Source organism: Lagopus leucura, unplaced genomic scaffold (genome assembly GCF_019238085.1).
Source record: "Lagopus leucura isolate 7727_CA_CO unplaced genomic scaffold, USGS_WTPT01 Super-Scaffold_100024, whole genome shotgun sequence".
NCBI lineage: Eukaryota > Metazoa > Chordata > Aves > Galliformes > Phasianidae > Lagopus > Lagopus leucura.
The window spans coordinates 4,805,954-4,833,051 of record NW_024962276.1 but is presented as its reverse complement, the minus strand read 5'-3'; the positions used below and the strand labels follow the sequence as shown (position 1 = coordinate 4,833,051).

General features: G+C 45.2%; 2 protein-coding genes across 3 annotated transcripts; one reads left to right on the top strand and one right to left on the bottom strand.

The window, feature by feature from the left end:
* Window positions 1–722: 722 nt before the first annotated feature.
* Window positions 723–13,224, top strand: GUSB (glucuronidase beta). Of its 2 annotated transcripts, XM_042879437.1 has the most exons (13): window positions 723–959; window positions 2,370–2,558; window positions 2,694–2,875; window positions 3,373–3,515; window positions 4,017–4,204; window positions 4,678–4,830; window positions 5,313–5,491; window positions 6,117–6,263; window positions 7,148–7,232; window positions 8,745–8,921; window positions 9,495–9,630; window positions 10,888–11,025; window positions 11,446–13,224. In XM_042879437.1, exons 1-13 carry the CDS (start codon window positions 723–725, stop codon window positions 11,499–11,501), a joined length of 2,010 nt encoding a protein of 669 aa, XP_042735371.1. In that variant the 3' UTR covers window positions 11,502–13,224. The 2 variants fall into 2 exon arrangements, with proteins under 2 accessions (XP_042735371.1, XP_042735372.1); XM_042879438.1 differs by lacking the exon at window positions 11,446–13,224 and having other exon boundaries at window positions 10,888–11,111.
* Window positions 8,188–26,098, bottom strand: VKORC1L1 (vitamin K epoxide reductase complex subunit 1 like 1). Its single transcript, XM_042879439.1, has 3 exons — window positions 25,895–26,098; window positions 18,080–18,189; window positions 8,188–17,428 (listed from the first exon to the last, which is right to left on the bottom strand). The coding sequence occupies exons 1-3, from the start codon at window positions 26,086–26,088 to the stop codon at window positions 17,202–17,204; spliced, it is 531 nt and encodes a 176-aa protein (XP_042735373.1). The 5' UTR covers window positions 26,089–26,098; the 3' UTR covers window positions 8,188–17,201.
* Window positions 26,099–27,098: the final 1,000 nt, after the last annotated feature.

Below are 27,098 nucleotides of genomic sequence, written 5' to 3'. Positions count from 1 at the left end.
TGCTTATCACACTAATCCAGAGTTAATAAACACTGTGGTGTATTGTAACTCACTGAAACTTCTGTCTTATGTATTCTTTTAAGAGGCAAGATTGAGCTGGGCTTCCTTAGCCCTTCTGAGGCTTGAGGAATGCAGTTCACTAGTGTGAAAGAACTGGAGCTATCTCCTCTATGTCAGGAGAGCTTTTATGGGCAGCACACTCTAGAGGTTGCTCCGTATCTGCACTCCAAAATTGTCCTGTGAAACTAAAATCCATCAGATGGCATTTCCTTCCTCCCCGACCTTTGTGGTAACACTTTCCACCCTATTTTATTTCCGTTTAAGCTCTGAGGGATGGATTTTGAACAGGAAAACGTTACCACGGTTCATAGGTCAGCCCAAACGTGACTTCCTAACATAGCAAGCACCTTCCTTCTTGTGGCTGAGCTGCCGTCAGGTGATCTGGGCTCTTCGCCATACCTGATGGTCGCCAAAGGCTGCCACGCCGCCCGCTTCCACAGTTGTCTACGGGAGAAAACAAACAAACAACAACTATTACATAAACGAATAAGTAAGTAAATAAATAACGGAATAAAACGTCTCAGGACTCCAGCAGCACCACCTCGCTCGACCGCCACCGCTGACCTTCCCACCCCCGGCCGGTCACAGCAGCACCGCCCGCTCCCGCCCGGCCCTATAGCGGCAGCCACGCCCCCCCCGGCCGGGCGCTGCCCACAACCAAGATGGCGGCGGCGGCGCCGTGCGGCGCGGTGGGGCGATGCCGCCTGCAGCTGTTGGTGCTGGTGGCGGCGGCCGCGGCCGGCCGGGTGGCGGCCGTGAGGGGCGGCATGCTGTACCCCCGCGAGAGCCCCTCCCGAGAGCTGAAGGAGCTCGGAGGAATCTGGAGCTTCCGCGCCGACTTCTCGCCGGGCCGGGACGCCGGCTTCGAGCAGCGCTGGTACCGGCAGCCGCTCCGGCAGGTAGCGCGGGGCTTGGCGGGCGGGCGGCTCCTCTGGGACAGCGGCTGCTGCGGGGCTCTTTTCCCAGGAGCAGAGAACTGTTTCACTTCCCCTCTGCTCAGATGCTCGCCTCGCATCGGGGCTGCACGGAACGTCCTGCCCGAAGGCGCTGGGGAAGCGTACCGCGTGCTGCTGGGGCCGTCCGGCGCTGCTCGGAGCTCCGCTCCTGCCTGCCGCAAGCTGTTAGCTGCTCCTTCCTAAGTGACCGAGTGCAGATAAGCAGGTTACGGTGTAACTTCGATCTGCTAAGAGAACCCCGGCTCCCTCTCTGTGCAGTGATTATGCATATCCTAAGCTGAAAGCACCATCCTTCCCCTTTTAGCATTCTGGACGGTTTTTAGCCTAATTCTGAGAGGAGAGGAGGGCTGTGGGCAGAAAAGAGCCGGAGGAGGGGGATCCCAAGCAGTGCTCCCAGCGGGGGCTGAGAAGTGCACTCAGCATTCACACACCGGGAATCTCCTTCAAGAAGATGCACGATGTGGGCATCCTGGCCAAAGGTTTCATAGCACCAGCTGCTACAAAATCTGCTTCACCCCAAGTCCTTGTTTCCCTGTTGGCATTTTGTGATGTCTACTAAGGATTCAGTTTCTCTGCAGCTCCATAAGTGTGAGCACTGAGTCAGCCCTGCACATGGAGGTCGTTCCAGGGCCTTCCTGGTTCCACTCTTCATGGAAAGGGGAAGCACTCCAGCTGTGCGCTGCTGCAACATCACGAGTGCAGCAGGTGCTAAAAATGAATGGCTCAGTTGTGTCATAGCATCCGGTTACTGAGATGTTAAATGCATTACAACACTGCCTGCTTATAATCCTTACATTAATAATGAGCCGAGTGAATTACCGCTATGGCAATTGCGTTTAAGGAGCACGAAAGGCCACTCAGCCCATGTAAAGAGGTATAAACAGTGCTTCCTTGGGGGTGCTGACTTGAAAGTTCTACAGCTTCTGCTGCTGTCACTCTGTGGCTCATGGCCTGGCACAAAACATCATGGCAGTGAGCTGACATTGCAGCACTGTGCACTGAACCGCTGGAGCTGTGTGCAAGAAGAACTGCACTTTGTGAGGCATCGCAGGCTGAGCAGCCACCTGGGCATTTCCCTCCTTCCCACTGTGTGGTACCAGAGCTGTTCATAAAAGCATTTCAAGAGGGGAAAAGATATCAGCAGGTTCATCCTGTATGAACAGGGCTTGGTAGTAAGCAGGACTTGTGTGGGACAGACCACGCTGGTTTCTAGGCAGGTTCTTCCAAGTATTTCCACTTAGAGAGGCTGTCAGTGGCAGGGGATACCTCCAGCAGTACAGGCTACATAACCAAACAGCAGAATTTCTTCTTTTTAATGATTTGCTCCTTTCTGTTCTGTTCGATTCCTGCCAGACTGGTCCTGTTATTGACATGCCAGTGCCTGCCAGCTTCAATGACATCACTCAGGACCCCCACTTGGAGAACTACATTGGCTGGGTGTGGTATGAGAAGGAGGTGCTGCTTCCTCAACGTTGGCTGCAGGATGACCTCAGCACCAGGGTGGTGCTCCGGTTTGGCAGTGCCCACTACTACTCCATCGTGGTACGTTGCACAGGTGGTTGTGTTTGTGTTTCTAAATCCCAACTGCCCATTGCTGTGCTCCTTCCCTTCTTGCTGCTACGACTGCTACCAAATCTTAACCCTGCCTCTTGGGCTCACGGCTCTCTTCTGTTGCAGTGGGTGAATGGAGTGCAGGTTGTGGAGCACGAAGGCGGCCACCTCCCTTTTGAAGCAGATATAAGCAGGATTGTCCAGCGCAGCCCCGGGGTTCCCTGCCGTATCACTGTTGCATTGAACAACACTCTGACGCTGCACACTCTGCCTCCGGGGACAATTCAGTACATGAATGACAAAACAAGGTGATCCACTAACGTGCTGCACTGTCAGGTTAACCCAGGGATGAGAGAATGGGGATTTATTCAGCTGCTGTCTCATAAGACCCTCTGTGCAACTTAGAAGAGCATGGGTTGTGTTTTTACTAAAATTCGCCAGCCAAGCAGTGAGAAGTTTAAGTTTCAGTGTGATGAGGAATCTACACTGAACTACTGCATCTGTTTTATACACAGGGAACTAAGATTAAATGGTTTGCAAAGCTGAATCAATGGCAGATTGAGAAGCTTGAGTTCAGCTGGAAGTGCAAGAGCCTGCTGTCCTGAAGGATCAAACCCATTCAGTGCAGTAGATGTATGTTAACTGGTAAAGCCCTTCAGCATAGCATCAGTAGCACTGCTGAAATACAGACCCATCCTGTTGTAAAGACTGTTTTACCAGCACATTTTACCAGCATCCATATGCTGCCTTCAGTTCTTGTGTAATGAAACATAATGCAGCCGTTTTTCCTGTCTTCCTCACTCAGGTATCCCAAGAACTATTTTGTACAGAACATCAGGTTTGATTTCTTTAATTATGCTGGAATCCATCGCCCAGTTGTGCTTTACACCACACCTTCTGTCTACATAGATGATATTACTGTGACAACTACTTCATCAGAGAGTGTTGGTATGTTCAGAGCAATTACAGCAGCAACCTCCGGCTCCAAATTGAGATGACAAGGGCAATAGAAAAAAATAACCTGCAATTCCAATTGAATTTGTTTTGTAGTGGCTTTTGTTTTAACCTTAGCTGGTCTAGTGCCTGGCTCAGCAGTTGCTGATTAAAAAATAATCAGAAACAATAAGAAAAAGTACTCACAAGACTCTGTTGTTAAAGTGAGAGGACAATCAGGTGTTTCTAGAAGCAGGATTCCTCAGCAGAGGCAGTCTTTCTGCCACTTAAAGCAGGATTATCTCTAAGTAACAGATATTCGTGTATTACAAATCTACCTGAAAACTTCTGGACCTCAAGATAGGTCACACTTGTTATAATTTGTACCTTTCTATTGTTGTTGCTGTTTTCCCTTGCTATTTAATGCTGCTGTATGTGAAAATTTCCCCACATGGGATGTACGTATTTTGCCTTTCATGCCAGTCTCTGACTGTGCTTTGTTGTCCTTTGAACCAGCAATGGTGCAATATCAGATATCGGTAGTTGGCAGCGAACTCTATTCCTTGTCTCTGAGTTTACGTGATCAAGAGGGGAAAGTGGTTGCTACAGGCAGCGGGCCAGCTGGAGAGTTAAAAGTGCCAAATCCAAACCTGTGGTGGCCTTATCTGATGCATGAGAGCCCTGGATACCGCTACTTCTTAGAGGTAACAGTGACATCTCTTCTTCTGTGTGCATTTCTTCTCACTATATAACAGCGTTAAGGAACAGTCATATGGCCCATCTTTCTTATTTTTGCTCTCCCCTGGATCCTGTCCACATCTCTAGAATGGCATTACTAGTTATGCTGTAACCAATTTGAGCTCTGGATGCTGAATGGGAAGGTCGGTGGTGAGAAGAGCAGGGCATACCTGAGTGCATGCATGTGCTCTCAGGTATTTGCCTTTCACATCTCTGGCCTGATCTGCCTGCTGCAGAAGGACTATTTGAAACAATACGAGGGAGGAGATGCTGCGTGATGGAGGGTAGAGCCTCTGGGAAGCAGGCTGAGCTCCTCTTTCACACATATTGCCACGCAGTGAGCTTTCTTCCTACTGTGCGCAGAGTGCAGCACCCATAGACAGCCTGGAGGGCTCTGCCACCCCAGCACCTCACGCACAGCTTTCCTTTGGGAACCCAGGTGAAGATGGAGGCTGAGGCCAGCGGCGTGCCGCAGGAGGACATCTACACCCTGCCGGTTGGCATCCGCACCGTTCACGTCACCAGCACGCAGTTCCTCATCAACGGAAAGCCCTTCTACTTCCACGGGGTCAACAAGCACGAGGACGCGGATGTAAGTGCAGGCTCACCTCACCGCGCTGCCACAGCCTGGCTGAGCCCAGGCTATCGCTTCTAGTCACAAATAACGGTTTCCCGCCCTTAGAAGCAGGGCGGGCGCTGAGCTTTGAGCCGCGGATCTGCGAGGCTCAGCCCGGCCACGGGGCGGCCCTCAGCCCCAGCGAACGCCCCGTCCCGCCGCGCGGAGCCGCCCTTCCCGCCTCGCCTTCCTCACCTCAGCGCCGCGCGTTCGCTCACCTCCCGTTCCCTCACCTCCCTCCTTCAGGAGAGCACTGTGGAGGGGCAGCTTGGTTACAGCCCTCACTGCGGCTACTTCTCCCAACCCCGGCCTTAAGCTTATGCTTGAGGTTGCACTCATAAAGATGCACAGAGAGATCTTGTGCGCTGAGGCTGGAAGAGCTCAGCGCTGCCCAGTCGCGGTGCGAGGCGAAGCCCTCCGCTGCAATACGACAGGATTTGATTTGTTGTCCCCCTCAGATTCGTGGCAAAGGCCTGGACTGGGCGCTGATTGTGAAGGACTTCAACCTGCTGCGCTGGCTGGGGGCAAACTCCTTCCGCACCAGCCACTACCCCTATGCTGAGGAGATCATGGACCTGTGTGACACCTACGGCATCGTGGTGATCGATGAGTGCCCGGGAGTGGGGATTAAGTTGCTGTAAGCAAACCACAAAGCACCATTCCCCTTATGTCTTTCCCTCCCACAGCTTCCCCCTCCCATCCTGAAGCTCGTGACACCCTGATAATGAAGGCACTTTGCTCTGTTTAGAAATCAGCCTGTCACGTTTTAAAGCCTCCCCCAGTGCCACGTCTGCCCACTGAGGTTAGGCAACCAGAGGGCGTTCTGCCACATGGCTGTTGTGTCATCAGACCTGGCTCCATTAGTGAGCCCAAACCATGGCCCTGAACTGTGCAGCAGCCTTCGGGGAAATAAGGCAGAAGCCACATTCAGTTTCAGTGCTCATGGGTGCTTACCAAAGCTTGAGTTATCCATTCCATTTGCTGTAGAATCATAGAATCATTAAGATTGGAAAGGACCTCTACGATCATCCAGTCCAACTGTCCACCTACCACCAATACTGTCACTGACCACGTCCCTCAGTGCTGCATCTCCATAGTTCTGGAACACCTCTAGGGATGGGGACTCCCCCTCCTCCCTGTGCAGCTGTGCCACTGCATACTACTGTTTCGGAGAAGAAATTGTTCCTGATATCCAGTCTCAACCTCCCCTGGCACAACTTACCTGTGATTTTTTATTCTTACCTAGTCTTGTTTCCTTTCAGTGAGAGCTTTGGGAACAAATCACTACAGCATCATCTCGTTGTGATGGAGGAGCTGATCCGCAGGGATAAGAACAGGCCCTCAGTTGTGATGTGGTCAGTAGCCAACGAGCCAGCATCAGATCTGCCCCCAGCTGCTTACTACTTCAAGTGAGTGCTCATACACAGAACTGAGGCTTGAATTTAGACAAGAGGTGTACCTTCATGTTTAAGATGGCACAGAGAAGTAACCCACAGATGCAAACTAAAAGTGTAACTAATGCATATGTTGAACCAATGTTCAGAAACGTAATGGTCTCCGAATCAGTAAACCTCTGCAAAATTGCCAGGATTCTATTTGGTCTCAGCATCTCTTCTTGAGACAAGGGTAAAGCAAAAGCAGACCTGATGGGAACAGGTTACCTTGTTACTTAAGAAAGCTGAATGCTAAATTCTCATTCTGAGAATTACTGCAAAGGTATAAAATAATTGGCCTTTAATTCTGTAGACGAGGTTCTTCAGTTAATTGTTAGTCGTTTGTTTTGTGGATGTTAGTGACACCCTACTTCAAAGCCACTGCTTTGTGTCCCTACAGACCCTTTGGTTTTATTCTGAAGAGATTTAAGCTTTGGATAGCCAAGAATAATCCTGCAGTGGGGGCAGCAAACTGTCACTGATAGCTGTAAGTGCATTCAGGGAGAACTGGGAATTTTCATTTCTCAAAATGATCCACCACCCTTCTGCAATGCTGGGGTAGCCGCAGAACCTCACCCTCCCATTCTCTCATTTCCCTCATTTTGGGCTTCCTTCATAGCAGCCTACCTGTGCCTGCTGTAGCATAAGGATAAGGCAATGTTTTTGGAGAAATAGACCCAGAGTTGTACCAGACAATCAGGATTCTGCAGTATTTACTTGAAAATGCTCTGCCTACAAAATTGAAAGCAGCTTTAAATGTCTGAAGCAGCAGAAGGACAGGGAGCTTGGAAAAGTGAGCTTATTCTTGTCTGCATTGCTTCTCCATGCCATTGAACTCTTGCTTTATTGTTTACAAACAGGACACTGATAGCTCACACTAAAGCTCTGGATCCCTCTAGACCTGTAACATTTGTGTCTGCTACTAATTACGCTTTTGATCATGGTGTAAGTTTACTTTAATTTCTATCTTTTTTTATACTTTATATGTTAAATTCGTCCTCAGACCATTTCCAGTCCTTTCCCTTGGCAAATTTACTAAAGATATTTATGAAGAAGAGGTAGAAGAAAACTTACATTTTGGCTTCCAACACAAAGCCCTTTATACTGTAGTGGTAGGCCAGCTAAAATAACCTGCAAAAGAACAGTTCTTGGTATTAAGTGGAATATGTAGAATCAGCCCCCTGGATTTTGTGAACATTGTGACAGTTGGCTGTTCCAGTTATTTTGTCTATTAATGCTCAGATTTTCCATTTGTAATTAAACTAAAGCTTAAGCCCTTTAAAACCACTAAAAGCCTTTATGGAAATCTAAAGAAGGAAACTTTGTCTTCAATTCCTTCTTTAAACTGCTCTAGTTAGTCTTTGGCAGATGTCTGGTAATACTGAATAGTCTAAAGGTGCTTCCAGCCCAAGCTCAGCTTCATAACTCAAGTCTTGTAGCTGTGTAATTAGCCAAAAGGTACTTGACTGACTGTGCTTTAAGCTGGCCAGAGCATGAATCAATGATCTATAACACACACAAAAAGCTTTCAGTGGTAGTTCCCATGTCACTTTTAGTATTTTATAATAGTTCATGTTACTACTGTACAATAAGCACTCCAAGCAGGTGAGTTTGCAGGTTAGTACATACCTGTCCTTGCTACAAGTTATACTCTGTATTTCTTTGAAGCTGTCCTACAGTTAGCAGGAATGGCCTGCTGTAACTCCCCACCTGTAGGAAAAAAACACCCTGGTGACCTTAGTTTCAAAGGTAATGAGCAAGTATTTGCTCTTGGACACTGCTGTTGCATCAGACACACACACACACACAGACTCTTCTCAACCCTACCAGCATATTCTGACCAGTTTGAGGATACACAAGGCAAACAAAACCAAAGAATAGATCTCGCACGCTGCTGTGATATTAGAACTTCTTTTTTATTACAAAACATGTTAAGAGAACATTGAACAAGTTACATACAACATCACTTCATCTTTAGTAGGCTTTGTGCCCTTTTATCATACTGTCCATGTGGTAGAAATGGCATATAACTTGCAGAATGCTTATTCTTAGTGTTGCACCATTGATGCACAAATTTAGTTGCCAGTCAAAATAATTGACTACTAACTTGACCATCATATTCCAATACTCAGTAAGTATGTCTAATGTACCAGCAAGCCAGAGACATCTTGGAAACATTAAAACTTCTAACAAACCTAAGGATAAAATAGGTTAATCTTGTTTAACATTTTTACTGTGGCTTAAAACTGTGAGGAAATGCCAAATTAATACACCAGTACCTTGTAAAATCTAACTTCTTTTAAATCTCCTTCATGGGAAATATGTCATGTTGGCAGGGCCAGAATGATAGGAGAAAAGGCTGAATTCCATGGAATGAACCAAAACGAGGGTTAGTTCACAAATGTTTGCATACATTGAGTTCTGTGACAAAACACTCCCACCTTGGTTTTCTTGTAGGCTCCTTATGTGGATGTAATCTGTGTGAACAGCTACCTCTCCTGGTACCATGACTCAGGCCATCTGGAAGTTATTCCACTGCAACTTACAGCACAGTTTGAGAACTGGTATAAAACCTACCAGAAGCCCATCATCCAGAGTGAATATGGAGCTGACTCTATTCCCGGACTTCACAGTGTAAGTGTTAAATATCCTGAAGCCATTCTCTGCTTAGTTTTCCCCTAGGTATGCAGTTTTCAACAGCTCTGACTGCTAGTATAGCTGCACTCCATGTGAAATATAAATAATCACACTTCTGTGTTTGGGTCCTAAACTACAGTGTGCTTTTCCCTTTATAATTAATCGTTCTGGCAATCAAGATATAGCTAACTGTCAACTTAAACTTACAGCATTTAAATCTCTAAAAGTTAAGATTTAAATCTGAATCTGTACTTTGGCATTTGCAAAAAAATGCCTCAGTGGAAAATGCAACAGTGGGGAGTGGACATCCATGTCACAGCACCACTGTCCATAAGAAGGGATGGCACTCCTACACCTTTCACAATAAAGCACTGTTAGTAAAGCAAAACCACACACGTTCCCCGAGGTAAACTTGGCATTACATTTTGTTTCCTCTCACAATTTCATTAGTTGTGAATCTTTAGTAAAATAGCCATTGTTAATGCAGTGGCCATGAAAAGATCAAACAATTGTAATTGCTGAGATTAACAGTTACCTTCATTTAAAGTCACCTCTTTTTCCTGGCTGTAGGATCCACCTGCTATGTTCAGTGAGGAGTATCAGAAAGCTTTGCTGAAAGAGTACCATTCTGTTTTTGACAAAAAGAGGAAAGAGTATGTGATTGGGGAACTCATCTGGAATTTTGCTGATTTTATGACTAATCAAGGTAAGCTTATATTTACATTCTGAATAACTTTGCATTCTCACTCCAAGCATAAAATGGTTTATGACACATAGAATACTGTGTTGTAGAGTAGGACAAAGGAACCCTCTGCTTTTGGAGATGGAACACAGCTGGTTTCTGTGACAAAGTCCAGTGTGACTAAAGCCAGCAGGGAAGGTCCTTCTGGGCTTAATGCATTCTCTTTCTCCAGCTTGAGCTCCCAGCTGTTTCACCTGCCAAGATGCCAGCCAGAACATGGGAACATGGGACAGTGCAGGAGGGCAGAGCACAAGGGAAGCTTCTAAGCAGACACAGATTACATCTCTTTCTTGGCCTTCCTCAAGTCAGAGCTTCAGTTAGCTTTTAGGGAAGTGTCTCGCTTGCTTCATATTTCATCTGCTACTGCACTTAATAATGCAGCACCATAAATAAATGTATTATTAACTTGGTGTAGAGAGTTAGCAGTGGAGGGCCAGATACCACAATGGTTGACAACGGCGTACTGTGACACTTAACCCACTGTTAATAGAAGGTAAGTCATTTATGAAGTATGGGGCACTACAGTGTGCTCACACAAATCAAACTGCTGTAGCTCAGGACACCTAAAGAACCAATTGTGCATATGCCACCTACAGCAAGCTAGGGCAGTGAACTCTGAGTGGCAATACAGGCAGATAATCACCATTTAAAATAATTTGTAGAGCACCAGCATAGGTATTCAAAAGCTTAGTTGTCAGAGAGAAGCAGTCAGCAAGGTTCAAATAGGACAATGGAAAAACTCAGACAAACTTACATACACAGATGCAGTTCCAGTCTCTCTACATGTTGCAGTCACTAATTCTAGTTATCTACCAAGTCCAAAATAGGCAAAAAGGATGCGGGCACCACTAAGGGATAGAACAGCCAAACAATTAGTAACTGACATCTTCATCATCAAGTTACAGGGTGGCATTAAGGGCAGAAGTAACATCTGCTGAAGCTGCAATACTGATTGAGTTAATAGACATACCTGAATGAACTGTCATCGACTTCCAGCTGTAAATGCAATGAATTGCAGCTATATTGCTCTGTTCTATCAGTGATTCTTGCCCAGATCACACAAATTACCTTTGCCAAAATCCCTGCTGTATCTGACGTGTAGAAGGAAGTGCATAGGTCTCTCCCACTTAACCTGATTTAGAACATACATTGAAACAATTCACAATAGGGGACAGAAGAGCATTTTGTATATAACTGCTTTATTTTATAACTTCTCTGCAGGGGTCACACGTGTTTTGGGGAACAAGAAAGGAATATTTACCCGCCAACGACAGCCCAAGTCAGCTGCATTTGTTCTGAGAGAAAGATACTGGAAGATTGCAAATGAATCAAGCTGTCTTCCTCCTATAATAAAATCACATATCCTCTTTCTATAATGAAATGAAAAGGCATTAACAGCTGGGTACTATGTTGAACTTTTTAATTAAATTCCTGTTTAAATAATATTTGTGCCTGACACAAGTCTTGCAAGTCTAATGCAATTTCTAGCCCACCTAAAGTAGTTACTATGACACAAAGCAGATCAGAAACATTAGTTTTACTATGCTCAGCCATGCCTGTAGGCTTCCTGTTTCCAGGTAGTAAAACAAACGTTCAGAGTTTCAAGGAGCTAAGTTAGACATCCTGACTGAGGTATCTGTTTATAGCAAAAAACAAAACAAAAATAATACAATAGAAATCAATGCAGAAGACTTCAAAAGTCCAAACTAGTCTAAGTGAGCATCAATTCCCTCTAATGCAAGTGAGGTTTTCCAGTTACACTTCCCTAACTGCTACCACTCAGCTCGCAGCACGTCGTCCACGGGATCACTGACTACCTAACTTCTCTTGTCTAAAACTGGACAGAACACATGCAGCTGGCTGAGGAATTCTGAGTTAACAGCAACTCAGGAAGCGTGTGAACTGATAGTTCTATGAGGATACCCAACATACTCCAATACAGTATGGAATTCATACCACAGCAGCAAGGTGGAATATGTTGGATAGGTAGGTACTACATCAACTGAACTTTGTTTAGAACTATTTAATCACAGTACCAGAACTGCCACAATTATATGCAGCTTTACCTTGCAGCATGAAGAGCTTCCTTCACGTTAAGTTTTCATTCTGCTCTACAGGAATAGAGTTCTAGAGGGCAAATTCAATCTAAGCCTTTTTGATAAGGGCCTGAAGCACTCTGGAGTAGGATTATATGTAAGTTAATGTGTACGTAGGGAGTAATGTAGTATAATAACTTCCCTTTTAGGCTGCACACCAGTCTTAGAGGACTCTAAAGGCCAGACTTCAGGTTATAGTAAGTAGTGCCAGTACTCACAGAAGAGCCCAGAATCTGCCAGCTTCTTACTGCAAGCTCGCAGGGTTGTCCCAGCAGCAGCATCACCCACAGCAGAACCACAGAAATAGGAGCTGCCCACTGAATTCTGGGACAACAGTTTCATTATCCCAGTTCACTGATGCTGTGTGAACTTGTTGCTACGCCAACTTTTTCTGCACCTGCTCTTCTGCTCGTACCTCAAGAAAGAATGCGCTCGTGTTATGTGGTGGCCAAATTCTCATTCCTTTAGATGTGGCACATTAGAGCCCAACAACACTTTCCATTGCCACGTGCAGAATAAGCACATACATGTTTACTGCAGACTTCAAACCATTTTTACTTGAACCTCTAGGGGGAAAAGAAACAACATACTACCAGCGTTCATTGTGGTTACACTTGTGTTAGGTTTACAGACCTTGTCATTAACTAAAAACCCAGAATATAAAGGTCTATCAATATTAGAAAGACACTTGTTCAGATGTAGCCTGACACAAGTGTGAATAGTGTACTCAAGGCCACTGCCACTGTTTGAAATCAGTGTCAACTTCTTACCCTCTAGATAGTTTTTAAAAACCATTCTCCTCCCCATTTCAAGACAGTCTGACATACCAACAGCTGCCACATCGAAATACAGATCAAGATTTGACATTGTTAGTGCATTAGAAACCAGGGCTGAGACAGCTACAATAAAGCTCAGGACTTGTGGTTTCAGAAGAGAATGCTATCCTTTCATTCAGTCCAACAAAACATACGCCAAATTTAATATCCACATGTATGGAAAGCACACACTTCAGTTTCAGTTCCTGCTTGTTCTCAACAGCTCAGTACAACTGTAACCTCAAAACCCACCTATCCAAGCCTTCCTCCCAAAGCTCCCATCCTCCCTGCTCCCCGCCATCCCTGTCCCCCCAAATCCACAAAAATAAACAGCAGTTTCCAGACACTCCGTCATTTTGTCAGAGTGGAGTTAAAACACCTGAAGAACCAGGGAAAGAAGGAACTGATTAACACACTTAACGTTTTTTTTGCTTGTTACTGAAAGAACTGTAAACAGTAAAGCCTCAATGCTGCTCAACCATTATACACTCATGTGCACACAACATTCAGCAAGACGCAACGAAGCCGCAGTTCTATACGAGGGTATTCTCTGAGGACCCAAGTGCTTTAACCCTTCTACTGCTAGCATACAATTGCTTTGAAAGAGATCACAACTTGGTACATTTGGAGAAAGAAAATTACAGTACTGACTTTAAAAACAGTTTCTAAGGCTCAGACTGAGTCCAAAAAGGCCTCTGTTTGGGTTCATTCAAGCTCTTATGTTCGGACTGCATGAATGCAGCATAAGAATGATTGCAGCAAGACATCCACAGGTAATTTCTACATTTATTTTTTTTTTATACCAAAAAGTTATGTGCAACAAATAGAATTCATACATATTTACATTGTTTTACCTGTTAGCAAAATCTTATCCTAAGCCTGCAATAAGAGAATCTCTCCATCTATATATTGATAAAAGGAACATCTGCCCAATGTCTCCATTTAAAGGGATGTTTAGTTTAGAGTTTAAAGCACTGGTGATAAATAGTTGATGGAACACACTATACAGAACACACACCTAATATTTAGGCCATGCTTAATACAGTTTTATGGTAACAGAATACTTCACCTTTTCTGGACCAGTTTTGTCTAGATCACGTTTAAACAATGTTGGCAGATCTGAAGTTATTAGATCTCTCCTTAACTTTAACCAATATAAATTAGGAGAGCCAAGCGCTGCCCAAAGCACCTCGCCAATCTCTCTGAACAATCAACAGAGGCACAGCAGAAGACAAACGCGTTCTGCAGGATGTTGAAATCTCCTGATAAGAGAGACTCGCTGTCACTTCAGATATCGGAGGCGGCAGGAATGTTTTGTTGGCCTTCCTTAGCACTGCAAACGCTTTGCAGTAAGAAAGTTCCAAGAACACTCATTTCCTAAACAAGACTTGAATGCTTCATTGGCCTTAGGAGTTTCAAGTACCTTACAGTAAGAGGATTTCAGGAATGTTTACTTCCTAAACAGCTTTTGGGATGAAGTTGTTCTTCCTTGAATCGGCCCCTCCCTGCAGGGCTTCTGAGAGCCAGGGAGGGCTGAGGGCAATGGCCCAAATTCATAACTACCGTATCTTAATTTCCCCCCCCCCTCCATTATGATGGGGTTGAAGCCACAACCAGCATCTGCGTAATGACTCGCTCTCCCCTTGTCCCTTTGCCAGACCAAGTATTATCAACAAGCACTTAGGTGTACTACCGTATCCTCAGAGCTTCCCTTCTTTTGTAAATGGCAAATTCGTATCGATCACACCTTTGCTGTGACACTTGTTCTGGCTGAGGGTGGCAGACAGGGGAATGGTTGCACGAAGCACTCCTCTGATTTCTATCACAATACTAATGGCAATCTGAGCCATTTTACTGGAAGAAATATGATGTTGCTATCCTTGGTAGCAGTGAGAAAAAAGTCAAAGATCTGGATGCAAAAAGGTCCAAATTTCTACTGCTAATATTAATTCTGCCCTTTATTCAGGCCAACTGCATTTCTGAAGCACGAGAGAGAAAGTAGAAGAGTTAGGGCCATTTCTAGCAAATCACTTCCAGTAAAAAGGAACTGCAAGAGAAGCACACAAGACAGGAGAGTTCACAATTAGGACCAGATTTGCAAGATTGTGCACAAAATACAGCAGCAAATTCTTCCAGAGACCAAACAGATTTCCCATTTGACCTCCATGTGCACACAGACACAAACTGCAGACAGGACTGCTGAAAATCTGGCCCTAAACAATTTTACTAAACAAACTGAATTAACAGACTATGCCCACACAGACAAGCACAAGACACAGCGAGTTAGTCAACACCTATACTTTCTGCTGACGGGGCTTTTTTCCTTTTTCTTTTTCCCCTTGGGTGTGCATTACACCCCAAATTGGACCAAGTAATCACTGATTACACTTGTCTCCGCTGCTGCTTGCTCTGAGCTATCAGCACTGCAGCTGACCGTGTCAGGCAGCGCATGTTCACCTCTTCCTCCAGTGAAAAGATGCGTTAGTGTGGATCACAGGAATGCACCGAAAGAAATCTATACAACATCTGAACCAGGGATGCTGGTGATGCTGCCTCGAGGCTTCTAAGAGAACAGAGGAGAGCCTTGAGGGACCAGTTCAGCATCATTCACTCCCCTCACATCAGAGTTCAAGGCATTTGAGAGACAGAACTAAACATCAAGACAAGCTTTAACTATACTCTGGTCAATACAAAATGCATTTAATGAACTGTCTAAAACCGTTAGACAAGAGGGACAAGAAATTTAGTGTTACATGCAACAGATGTTACTCATACCACAGAACTCTATACACAGAAGCAGTTTCCACCTACATCCTTGATACAAACCAGAAAATTACTTCAGTAGCAAATACTATTTTGTGAATTCAACCTAAAAATTCTATTTTCTCTACTGAATACTGTATGTTTCACAGTCAAGTTCATCCTCAGCAACTTAGTGTTTGTAATCCACTTAGCCATACAACGTAAGTGTCTTTCTGACATTCATGTTTAAGAAACAATCCTAAGATTAGTTAAACTATTTCTTTAACTAAACAGGTATGCAGTTGGAATTCTTTGTATTTAGAAGCTGACAAGGGCAAAAAGCAGCACAGCACCAATTACAGAACGTAGCTGAATATTCTGGTGTCACAGAGTTCCAAACACAAGCATTTCACTTTCCCAAATGACATCATTGACTTCTATCACATTGGTTCAGTATTGCTACCACTTCTCAGTCTAAAAACTAAAATAGGTTTCTTAATACTTTTCTACGTCCAGCAAATTTGCTGGGGCTTTTGTTTGTTTGCTCACTTTTAAAGCAAGGACACTTCTGTCTGCCAAGTTCAACACTAAGTATTTGGTTTAAGATTTTAAGACAGAAGGCACTTTTAACATTCAGCTTTAGAATACTGCGAGCAGAAACAGCATCACAATTTTGTTCCTTTGTTTAAATCTGCAGTTTAATTTTTTTTTTAATTAGTTATTAGAAAGAGCAATGATAGCACTGCATCAGATTTCAATTTCAGGAGCACTTTTACTTATCCCACAAAACAGACTGCCTTTCCAAAGGATCCTGTGTGTGTCAGGCCTAAAGTTCACTTCCCAACATAGCACAAACCAAAGATCCTGACAAAGATCAATTCAGTATCTGCTCATTCGGTGCACTACTTGGTTATCCCGCTCTCTCAGTGGTTTCCACTGCAGATTGCAATCCTACACTGCAGCATTCATAGAACACAAAACATGAGTAACACTGCCTGTCTGACCGCAATTTGAAATGAAGCGCTGTGCGGAACAAGAGCGCTCTGATCCACCAGGAGCCCACACTGTATCTCACATCCTGGTGGTAACTTTCTATCGACCACATTGAGCTATTTTCATTCTGTACAGAAATGAATGAAATTGTGGTTTGATGAACATACTTCAGGTTTCAGCTTTAATTCCATTTTCAGGAGGGAACAGGAGAAATGGAACAAAACCCAACCGTCATTTCTGTGAAAGCACCAGCAGTGAGTGCCCCAACAAGGTGCTCTACAGAGGTCACTTCTTCCATCACGTCAGTTGACTGTTAGCTGAACACTCCAAAAGCTCCTAAGCTAACAAAACTGATTGTACAGTGAGTTCTCCAGGGATGAAACCAAGATTTCTAAGTTTATTTACAGTATAAGTCCTAATCAAATCTAAGTCCATCAGCTTAAAAAAAAAAAAAAAAAAAAAAAATGTAATACACAGACTGTAAACATGGCAACATTAAATATCATAATGCTATTCTAGAATATTTAATGTCATGATCACATCTCGTTATACCTGAATTTATATACAGGATATTTTATAGCAAGTGTTGCCCACTTTACAAGTGGAGGGGGAGGAGAGAGTCTAGGTTCTGCCGTGGCTAGAACTCCTTCAAAGTAAAGTTAAAGCTTGTCTTTGATTGCTTTACAGCTTTCTTTCACAACCACATTTAAATTGAAGATTAGCACAAAAAAAAAAAAAAAAAATTATCTAGGGCCCCTTCCAATTTCTAATTAAAAATTCAGTTATGAATCTCAGGGAAAGCGTCTGATATGGAGAATAAAAAATTACTGCAAAATAAACTTAATGGAAGTTGGGTCTTCAGGCTGTCAGTCACAAGTTCGAACAGGCGCTACTCCTGTTTGGGTTGGAGTTGCCGTTTCCAGGCCTCGTTCAAATAAACTAGTCGTTTGTAGTTGATGATAAAGAGAATGAAGTTCAGCAAATATGTGATGACGCAGACAATGCAAAATTCCTTCAGCACGAAGTACAGAATGTACGCCAAGTACAAAGACCCTACTACAGACACTATGGAGGATGTCATGAGGATTAGAGCTGCTACTGCACTTGCTGTCATACCTGCAACAAGAGAGAAAGAGTTACTACTGCTGCTCTCCTTCCACCTGACACAAAGCACAAAGCCTAGGCACTGCAGTTCCAACTCAAGGCTGCTCAGCAAGTCTGCATTACATAAAAGTCAGTTTTGTGTACCATGAGTTCAAGATGGCTGACAAATCACTATTGGGAGAGAGCTTCTAGGTTCTGTACAACAATCCTTTGATAAGCAGTATTTAGCATCTTCCATAGTCCTGAATTATGGGAAAATTACAGGTTGGTCAAGGTATGGCTGCCCACATAAACAGCCACAGCACACTGCAGTTACAAAGCCATGCACACGTTATCACATCACATGCTGCCCATATTACTCCTGCAAAACTTCTAAATCCAATTTTTGTCTCCTCTCTTTTCTACCCTGCAATCCAATGCTAAGCACATTTGAGTGAAAATACCAATGCAACAACTGTCTTCATGCTTTACACTGTTAATAACAGCAGGAGAAAATAAGATTGCTCCCATTAGCATTTGGGCTTTTAAGCCCTTTGCACAGATGTAGCATAAGACTGCTAAAAAGAAATCCCTTGCATTTTATCTGGTCTCTCACAGACTGCAATGCATAACAGGCTCCTATTATCACCACAGACCTGATATATAAACTGAATTAATACTCACCAAGTAGCATTTGTAGTATATAAAACACAAGTCCAAAAACACTGTTGGACTGATTTATTGCACTGTCCTTCCCAAAGATGGAACCCAACAGACCGAATCCTCGACCCCATCTGCAAAACAATGAAACATTAAATTGTACATAGGCTCCTATTGCTTTGCATCAGTATTTTCAACTCATCACTGTTGGGGAAAAAGAAATTAATTAGTTACATATGGTCCGATGTGACACAGCAGCCCATATGAGGATCAGGGCACCTCCGGGCAGCACGCAGCTTGTAATAGGCTGTGCTCCAGGTACAACTTCATCACATACTGCTGATGAAAGTTATTTGATACACCCACAGCTACGAAGCTCACACAGCTGCAGCTTCACCAAACACCAGGTCTGCTTCCCTGGGTTGTAATTCAAAGCTCATTTACCAAATAAATACTTTTCTTTCCTCCAGCAGTTTGCTCTACTACAAGAGTAGTAGACGGATGCTCCCTAAATCTACAGTAATTAACCTAGTGTGCTACATCTGTGCCAACAGAAGGGCAGTTTCTGCATCCACACAAAGCAAAGTTTGCTCTCCACATGCTACAACACTGCTGATGCAGATCACCACAGATCTGACACCAGTGCAAGGCTGCCATCACAGCTTCCTACATGAGGAAGATGCCACAATAAACACCTCCAACAGACTGCATCACCTCACAGCCATTTGTGCAATGTTTTCAAAGCACAATCAAATGTATCATTTTAATTCAAGCTTAATAACTGTCCTGTGTGAATTATGCTCTGATTCCTGGAAGTGTTCTTACTGCACACATGGAAAAAAGGAAGGACATCAAACATTTGGTCTTGAGTCCTGTAAATGACTGAAGTGAAACCTCTGCATCAATTGAAAGCTCCAATCCAGTATAGAAAAAAAAAGACTAAATGCTCTGATCCTAGGGTTGTTTTGGAAGTCAATAAATTGTTGCTAATGGAAAGATAATGAGTTCAAGCCCTGCACAACAGTCAGTGTCCCCACACGATGTGTCCAGAGCCACAAGAAGGTCACAGTGTGGTGAAGGCTTTAACCACATGCACAAGTTCATTAAGGACCTCGTTGGTCCTGTGGCAGCTTTAAGGACGTCATTTATTGCATTCCAGACTGCAGAGTTCAGCTCCAATCTCATCCCACACAACTTCAGGTGGCTGGGAAGCCTGCACTTTAAGACACACAGCTTGATGAGGTTGAAACTGTGAGGAAGTTCTGCCAAAGTTTTCTGCTGTAGAGTCTCAATCGTTCCCTTATTCCCACACAGAGCTCCTAAAAGCTGCCAAAACGTACAATGAACCAAGTCAGTTTGCAAGCAGCCTGAGCAGAGATTAAGATAAAACCTTCCTTCTCACACCTAAATCACAGCCACCACCCCTGATTTGTGTGTGATAACCAAAAGCCTAAAACCATGCAGAAAATGTAACAAAGGAACAGACTGCAGTATTCACAGGGGGGAGGAAAAGAAATAAAACATCAATAAAAGTTTAATGAAGAACAAAGGTTACAAATTGCTGAGAGTTCTCGGGGGAACTCATCTTTCTTACAAGGCCTCTAATGTCTAAGAGCTGACTATTGGTTAACTCCAATTTTTTATTGGAGTGAGCTGCAGTGCACTGATTGCAGTTTGCACACAGCAGGCTGAAACCACAGATGTACGCTGGTGACTTCCTGCTGGCACTGCCCAGGCCCTGCAGCACCCATGGGCTCTGCTGGGGAAACAAGGCTGAAGCCCGCCCGTGTGATTCACGGCAGTATGATGAGCACACACAGTAAGCCTGCTTTTACCACACCCAAGTTTAACTGCTGTTACAAAGGAAAACAAACCTCACACCGATCTGAATCGACCTCAAGGAAGTCCTAAGGCAGACCTTGAGGACGTCCTGCTGTTTCAGCTAGCTCTGATCGCAGCTCCATCCATACAGCTGCTTCATGTTTCATTTGCAGTTATAACTTCGAAAGCTCTCAAAAACATCCTCTATCTTTCAGAACACAGATCCAAGAAAACCAAGACAAAGCCACGTTCGCGTGGTTTCCCAACATATAAAACTGAATACGACAGTGATTTTTACTCACAGTCTACATTCCTTCTATCAAAAGTCTTGAAAGTCATCATCTCCTCTCTAAACAGTGCCCTTTTTGCTTTCTGACATTGATAGAGCTCAGAAGCATTGCATCGCTTTGAAAGTTTAAAACAATATTTCTATGCATTTGATGCTTCTTGTGTTCCTCAGAGCTAAGGTCATCCTGATCCACTAGTGACATAGCTCCATGTAATCAGCTACTGTTCAATCTTTACCTCTTTTGCACAATTCAACATCCTCTGCGATCCAGAACAAGAAAAGCACTTCCACACTAAAGATTCCACTGCAGTTGAGCAGACAACACCACTGGCAGAAAGGCAGTCACAAGGCTGAGATGCTGCTGTACTGCATGGAGTTCACCTTAAAGCACAGACAACCAACCTCCATGCTGACCGTTCAGTCTCAGTGGCATCCACACCCTGGGCTGCCTTGCTGGATGTACCCAACCCACCCTGAGTGCATCCCACTGTGACATCCTCCAGCAATGAGTTCCCACATCACCTCAGTTTCACTTGGCAGCCCTTAGCTCTCGTGACAGGAGAGGAACCAAGCGCTGTATGCTCATGTTAGCATACAGACAATAAAACCAGCCTAGGTCAGGTGAAACCCAGGTGGCTCCAACACCACGTCCCTGTCATTGGAGCAGCAGGTGCCCAGAATAGGGCACACACACTCCCACAGCTGATATTCTCCCAAATACCTTCTTGAAAATGCCATCACACCTCTGGGGGCCCAGATTATCAAATGGCACGGGTACATGAAAACCTGGGAACGTGGAGATTGGTGCAGCAGCAGCAGGTGTCCCCAGCACTGTTCTCTCCCAGTGTTTGGGTTAGCTGTAATGAGAAGGGCAAACAGGAACGAGCAAACCAATGCTATTTTCAGAGAACTTTAACTAAAGAACCCAAATTCTGTTTTTCTTGAGTCATGCCACCTCATTTAAATCCAGGTTTGTTTTTTCCATCCCATACACATTATTAGCTATCAACATCAAATACCATTTCATCATTTGTAATCCCGTGGAAGCAACTCAGATCATTTACTAGGGAAAAAAAAAGTAATCCTATACTTCACAAGCAATACGTTCACTTCCTTAAATGCCATCTGACCTCTGAGATAAGTGACAGCACAGAGTGAAAGCTCCAGCGAGAGGAGCAGGGCTGCCCTGTGCTCACACCTCACCTTCAGCCAAAAGCTGATGTAAAGGTCAAAGGATATGGAGCACTTTAATGCCGAGCAATGGTAAGAAACTCTGGTGCAGCTTCTTTACAGCCTCACTAGAGGATTTTGAATTAAGCCCAGTTTGTTGTTACAAGGTCATTTAGGCCACTCTAATAGTTTTAATAAATTAAGTAAAAGCCTCTAATTAAAAGCCACAAGTAAGGAGATTAAAAATTCCTATTTGTAAGCTTGCCAGGAGTGCTCCAAAATCTTGATACTTCATTTCACGTTTAAATCTATCAGCCATATTTACCAACATCAACTCAGACTTCGCTCTATATATCCTTCAGCTCCTTCAGTGTCACAAAGATGATCCAGAAAACCTCAGCATCCAGAAGAGCCCAACCCTGAGCACTTAACGACCTGCTAGCAGACTGTACAGAAGCACTGGTTATTCACACTACGAGCCAACAGCAACACATGCCTTCTTCATAACCTCTTTTCTGTAACTACCATCAGTGAAGCCCAAAACTGAACGATGGGCACTTTGTTTTATGGCATCACACAAAACTATTCTCATCCGATTGCAAATTCTAGTCAAGCCAGAAATAATGTATTTGAAGAGATGTCTGCTGAGCAGTGGAGCTCGGATGGCTGTAAGGCTGGGAAGAGGACACACACAGCTGGGGTGCTTCACAGATGTGCCCCCACCAAGGCACATCACACCAGCCTCAGTGTGAAGTCATCAATTTTACACTCAAGCACGAGATGAAATTCACTTCACCATCAGCTTCTGGGGCTCTGGATGAAGGCAGCTTTCTGCAGCAGTCCTGCAGCACATAGAAAGCCCTGCAGCCCTTCCCAGCTTGTATCCTCCAGCCTCACCCAGGAGAATCCAGCACGCACCACTCCCAGTGGAGCCCTGTTTGCACACACAACCCTTCAGCAGTTCAAACAAACTTATCTTTTTCCTATGCAGAATCAAAGATGCCTGACAAAAACAATGATGTGGCTCAGATTAAAGAAATTACTAACTAGCAAAGATGCACAAGAGCACAAAAAGTGTCCAGGAGTGACCAGGCAACCACAACACTACCTGTACCATCTCTGACCACGGTCACTAACAGCCGCAGCTGTCAACTTCAAACATACTGAAACATTTGCTTGTAGGTACAGCAACAGAAAGATGCTGGGACAACAGGGACCTGCATTAAAAGGAAAGATGCAGCAGTGCAGTTGGACTCAGGGATCACAGCACCGAAGTTCTACGTCACGAGACAGCAAACCAACACCTCACACATCAGCATGAAGTTCCAGACAGGGAACTCCTAAACGTCATCTATCAAATTATGAACAGACAAACACCGATTCTTAAAATCTTGCTTTGACCCTGACATTTCTTCAGTAAGTTGGCTAAAGGTGTTAGTGCAGACAAATACTGTTCCCAACCCCCCTGCACCGCTGGTTGAAAGCTACAGGGGCTGCTGAAGATACACAGTGACGTGTCATTGGTCATTCATGCCACTTATCCTAGGGCTGTACTAAAGCTGTTACAGCATAACATATTCTGGACTACAATGCTTCTTTCAATAAAAGCCATCCACTAGTTTGCTGTGCCCTGCAGGCACCTTAAATGGATGAAGAGAACGCAGAATCATGCCACAGGACCAAACCTCCCATGGCACACCAAAGAGCAAAGCAAGGAGCCCAGCATCTCCATTGCTACTTAAATGCTGTGTTTCACTTCAAGCCCTACCACTATCCACACAACTTGTCTATTAGCTTAATTTCCTCTGTGAAACTATTATACCAAGAAAAAGGAAAAGATCCATCAGGAGCTGCTACCAGCCAACTTCATTATAAGTAAAGGCAATCTTGCCACTTCATTTTTCTCAAACACAAGAGGGCAATTCACTTAAAACATCCACAGCAACTGCCAAATGAAAGCATTTCTATTTCCCTATGTCTTATCACTGCTTGGATAACAGCAGTGACCACTATACAGTCCACAGCTGTTTTTCTTTCCAAACCATCTCATGAACTTTCCCCATGATAAAAGCCTGAGACCAGAAGCATTCGGAACAATAAGGGACACTTATTAAAGCTCTCTCTCCACTATAATCTTCTGCATGAGTCAGTCTCTGATAGAAGATTTCCCATGCTCCTCCCTCTGCATGCTGCTAATCTTCACAACATCTTTCCTCATTCTTGTGCCAATGCCAGATTTGGCTCAGAAGCAAGAGTTGGGAATAATAACAGCTTATTAGTGGAAAAAATCCTCCCCAGTGACCAGGATTGAGTTCCAAAACAACTGAATTCAAAGAAAAACATGCTAACTTATTCCAATTATCCTATACAATTAATATGAACACCGATACCATGACTGCGCTTTTTCAAGTTCCACCCTCTGCTGGAACCATCACTGGAAATGTGACGATTCAGACCTTCCAAGTCCCATTACTCCCATCAGCAAACCTGCCTTAAGTCACACAACTGAAGGAAGCCTCTGGAAGCTGTGCATGCACCGCTGTGTCAGCCCTCTAACTGTGCAGAAACAAATCGCAGGGACAAATCACACGACTGGCTGTGCAACTGCCACCGAGATGCTTCATGAAAAGAGCTCAGAGTTACGCGCTGCACACGAGAAAGCTGGAACCTGAAATCCCATTATCCAGGTGAAGTCTAAATTGCAGTCTGAATTTCCTCCTAGGAATGAAGTTTCTTTGAAACCTCAGTGATGCGTGGTAGCAAGGAGAGGCACTGCATCGGAGGGGGAGAGCGACTGATGGAAGGGACGCTGTGGCAACACGGAGAATAAGATTAATTTCTTCCACTGTTATTCCTCCTTCAAAGGTTAATAGCCTGCCCTCCTGCCTTGATTTTAAAGGAATATTCCTTTCTGGTCTGTGGCCGTATACAGCTGAAAGCACATTCCTCTCCAAATATGGTTTGACAGCACAGAACTCGTATGCTCCTTCTCCACAAACTCTTCTTGCCACCTGCTTCCATTACCATAAGCTATCCTGACATTTGCAATACTTCAGTCGCTAAGCAGGGTTCTCCTAGCAACTGCTGGGGAGATTTCTAGTGAGAGCTCCGTGGATTTTATCCCCAAACACTCATATTATCATTTAAAACTCCTGCAGTAAAGCACTGACAGGTCTTACCACGGCACACACAGCATCTCTGCTGTGGCATTACTAACGAATGCTATAATTACCCAGCATTATTCTCTAATTATATCTTTAGATATTTCTAATTATAACCATTTTGCTTTTTCAAAGCGCTCGGTAAACACACATTTAAACTGCTATTTGAAATTCCCCATCTCAAGAGCACTCCTTACAATAACAACAACAACCCCTGAAGGACCAATATCAGAACAGACCACAGCAGAGGCTGCTCAGGCACTGAAATCCCCATTATTCTCTTTTCACCTCGATGGTGGTGGTGAATTACTGACAACACTCACACAGTTTAACCTCAGCAGCCCGTTCATAACGTTAAGTTATAATTTAAGTTATTAGGAAACTGTATTGAAGTCCTCTTTCTGTTTAGGTTGAAATTGCTCATGTTAGGACCCCTCTGAAGCAGCACCATGAACAACCACCTTCACAAATTAAACACTATCCACAGAATGAAAGGCAAAGGCACTCAGCCACAGGAGTCTCCTTTCAGACAGCAGCAGACAAACGTCTCTGTAACTTAACACACAAACCAGCACCTCAGAACTGATTCCAGCAGTAGGATTTCCACATTTGTTTCATCTAAACAAACCAACCAGCTTCCACCTCGGCAGGTCAATCACATCTCCTCACCCATGACTTTGTTATGGCAATACCTTTGTATGGAGTGGGACAACTGGAAGGAAAAAGAAACCACAAAAACCCAAATAATGCTTAAGGACTCATTCGACTGAAGGTGCAATAGAACCCAAACTCCCCCATTCTCAGCTGCTTACCCGTGTACGTGCTTGCATGTCTTTGCACGCACACAGAGCAGTTTGCAGAGCTCTGCACAGTCATGTCTCCAGCTGAAGCACACAGGTGAGGCTGTAAGGCAGATGGCAGCTGTACATCCTGCAGCACATTGTCACCCAGCAGTGCTGCACCGAGCAGGCTGAGTCCCTGCACTGCTATCAGCCTTCAGAAAGCAGCTGCCACGTTGATTACTAACGGGAAGCCTACAGGATATGCCAAGCCGCGAGTAGGGCTTTTGCTGCTGTGGCGAACCTCTCCTAACGAAGCCCTCACCATGCAGGCAGACACCCGTAACGCCGCGATGAACCAGCAATTCGGACTGCCCGTTATAACAGCCCGCCATCAGCCTCCCGCACCGCACGCTGCTATGCGGGCCGGCCCGCCTCGCACCCACAGCACCCCCTCCTCATCCTCATCCTCATCCTGAATCTCCTCAGCCCGTGGCTCCCAGCCCCTCCAACTCCCAGCTATGCCCTCCCTGAGCCGCAGCTCCGGCCCCCCCCGCTCGGCCCGTTCTCCCCCCTCGCTGCCGGCAGCCGCTCTCCGCTCTCCCGCTCTTCCCCTCACCTGGAGGTGATGGCGGCGGAGCAGCGAACCCTCTCGCTAAGGTCGCACAAGGCCTGGTAGTGGAGATCGCGGCCCTTCTCCCGCTCCAGGTGACAGGCGTAGAGGGACAGCAGGATGCCGGCCGCGCACACGGCGGATCGGGCCACCCGCTCCCAGCGCGGCACCGACACTCGCAGCAGGACGGGCGCCGCCATCTTACCCCCTCCCTCCGCCTCAGCCCGCGACGCGCGCCCGGCGCCCACCGGCAGCGCACGCGCGCCCTCACCCCATTGGCTCTCCGAGAGGCCACGCCCCCTTCTGGCCGCGCCGGACGTGGCGCTCCGCGACGACGTCACGTAAGGTCGGGTGGGAGAAAGGAGGCGTGGAGTGGGCGCCGCCGGAGGGCCGCGCCGGCGGCGGGGCGCGGCGCCCCCTGTCGGTCGGAGGGGAGCACTGCGGGCCCGGCACCGTTCGCCGCTTTGGGCCGCAGGAGCCCGTTTCCTTCCTCGCAAAGCTCACAGCGTTCACCGTGGGACGCATGCTTTGATCCGCTCGTTCTCCTTCCTTTCCCGTTTCTTTAGGCCTCTCGTTAGCTGATGGAAGAGTGAATCCGTGCAAAAGCAACCTCTGCAAGTTTTCCCAAGGAAAGCAGGATGAGACAACACAATGGCAGCATTCATGCCCCAAGTTCTGCCATCCGTGACAGCATTGTTCTGGCAAACAAAGTGAATTCCAAAAGAAACCCGTTGCAAAGGGACGAACCCTTCTGCCAACAGAAACAGAAGGAAATTGAAAACTATTAATCAAAAAGGAGTTGAGAAAATGTTAATAAAAAAGGGTTGTTTGAACCCCGACATCCCACATCAGATACACTGCTATCACAGCCAACTTACATCCCTTGTATATAGGATGTTGAAGCAACCAGTTTGATGGGACTACTGCCCTTGCACAGCTGAAGATAATGCAGACAAGGCCCTTTTTATGTTGTGCCATCAACTGTATAACCACAGAATCATAGAGCCACTGAATTACTTGAGCTGGAAGGGACCTTTAAAGGTCTGCTCCAACTGCGCTGCAGTGAATGGGGGCAATAAGCACGGCGTGGCAGTGGCATGCTGTGCTGTGTTTGTGTTTGTTGTAAGAATGAGAGGCAGTTAGAATGGGAAAATAAAGTGGTTTAAGTGCCTCTTCCTGTTTAGGTTATCAGTTTATTAACTCATTAGGT

Excerpts from the sequence above, each read along its gene's own strand:
- VKORC1L1 (XM_042879439.1), bottom strand. The coding sequence starts at position 26,088 with ATGGCGGCGCCCGTCCTGCTGCGAGTGTCGGTGCCGCGCTGGGAGCGG. Across the intron at positions 18,190-25,894 it reads TCCGCCGCCATCACCTCCAG|ATGGGGTCGAGGATTCGGTC; the intron begins GTGAGGGGAAGA and ends ATTGTTTTGCAG. Across the intron at positions 17,429-18,079 it reads TATACTACAAATGCTACTTG|GTATGACAGCAAGTGCAGTA; the intron begins GTGAGTATTAAT and ends CTCTTGTTGCAG.
- GUSB (XM_042879437.1), top strand. The coding sequence starts at position 723 with ATGGCGGCGGCGGCGCCGTGCGGCGCGGTGGGGCGATGCCGCCTGCAG. Across the intron at positions 4,205-4,677 it reads GATACCGCTACTTCTTAGAG|GTGAAGATGGAGGCTGAGGC; the intron begins GTAACAGTGACA and ends TTGGGAACCCAG. Across the intron at positions 9,631-10,887 it reads TGATTTTATGACTAATCAAG|GGGTCACACGTGTTTTGGGG; the intron begins GTAAGCTTATAT and ends ACTTCTCTGCAG.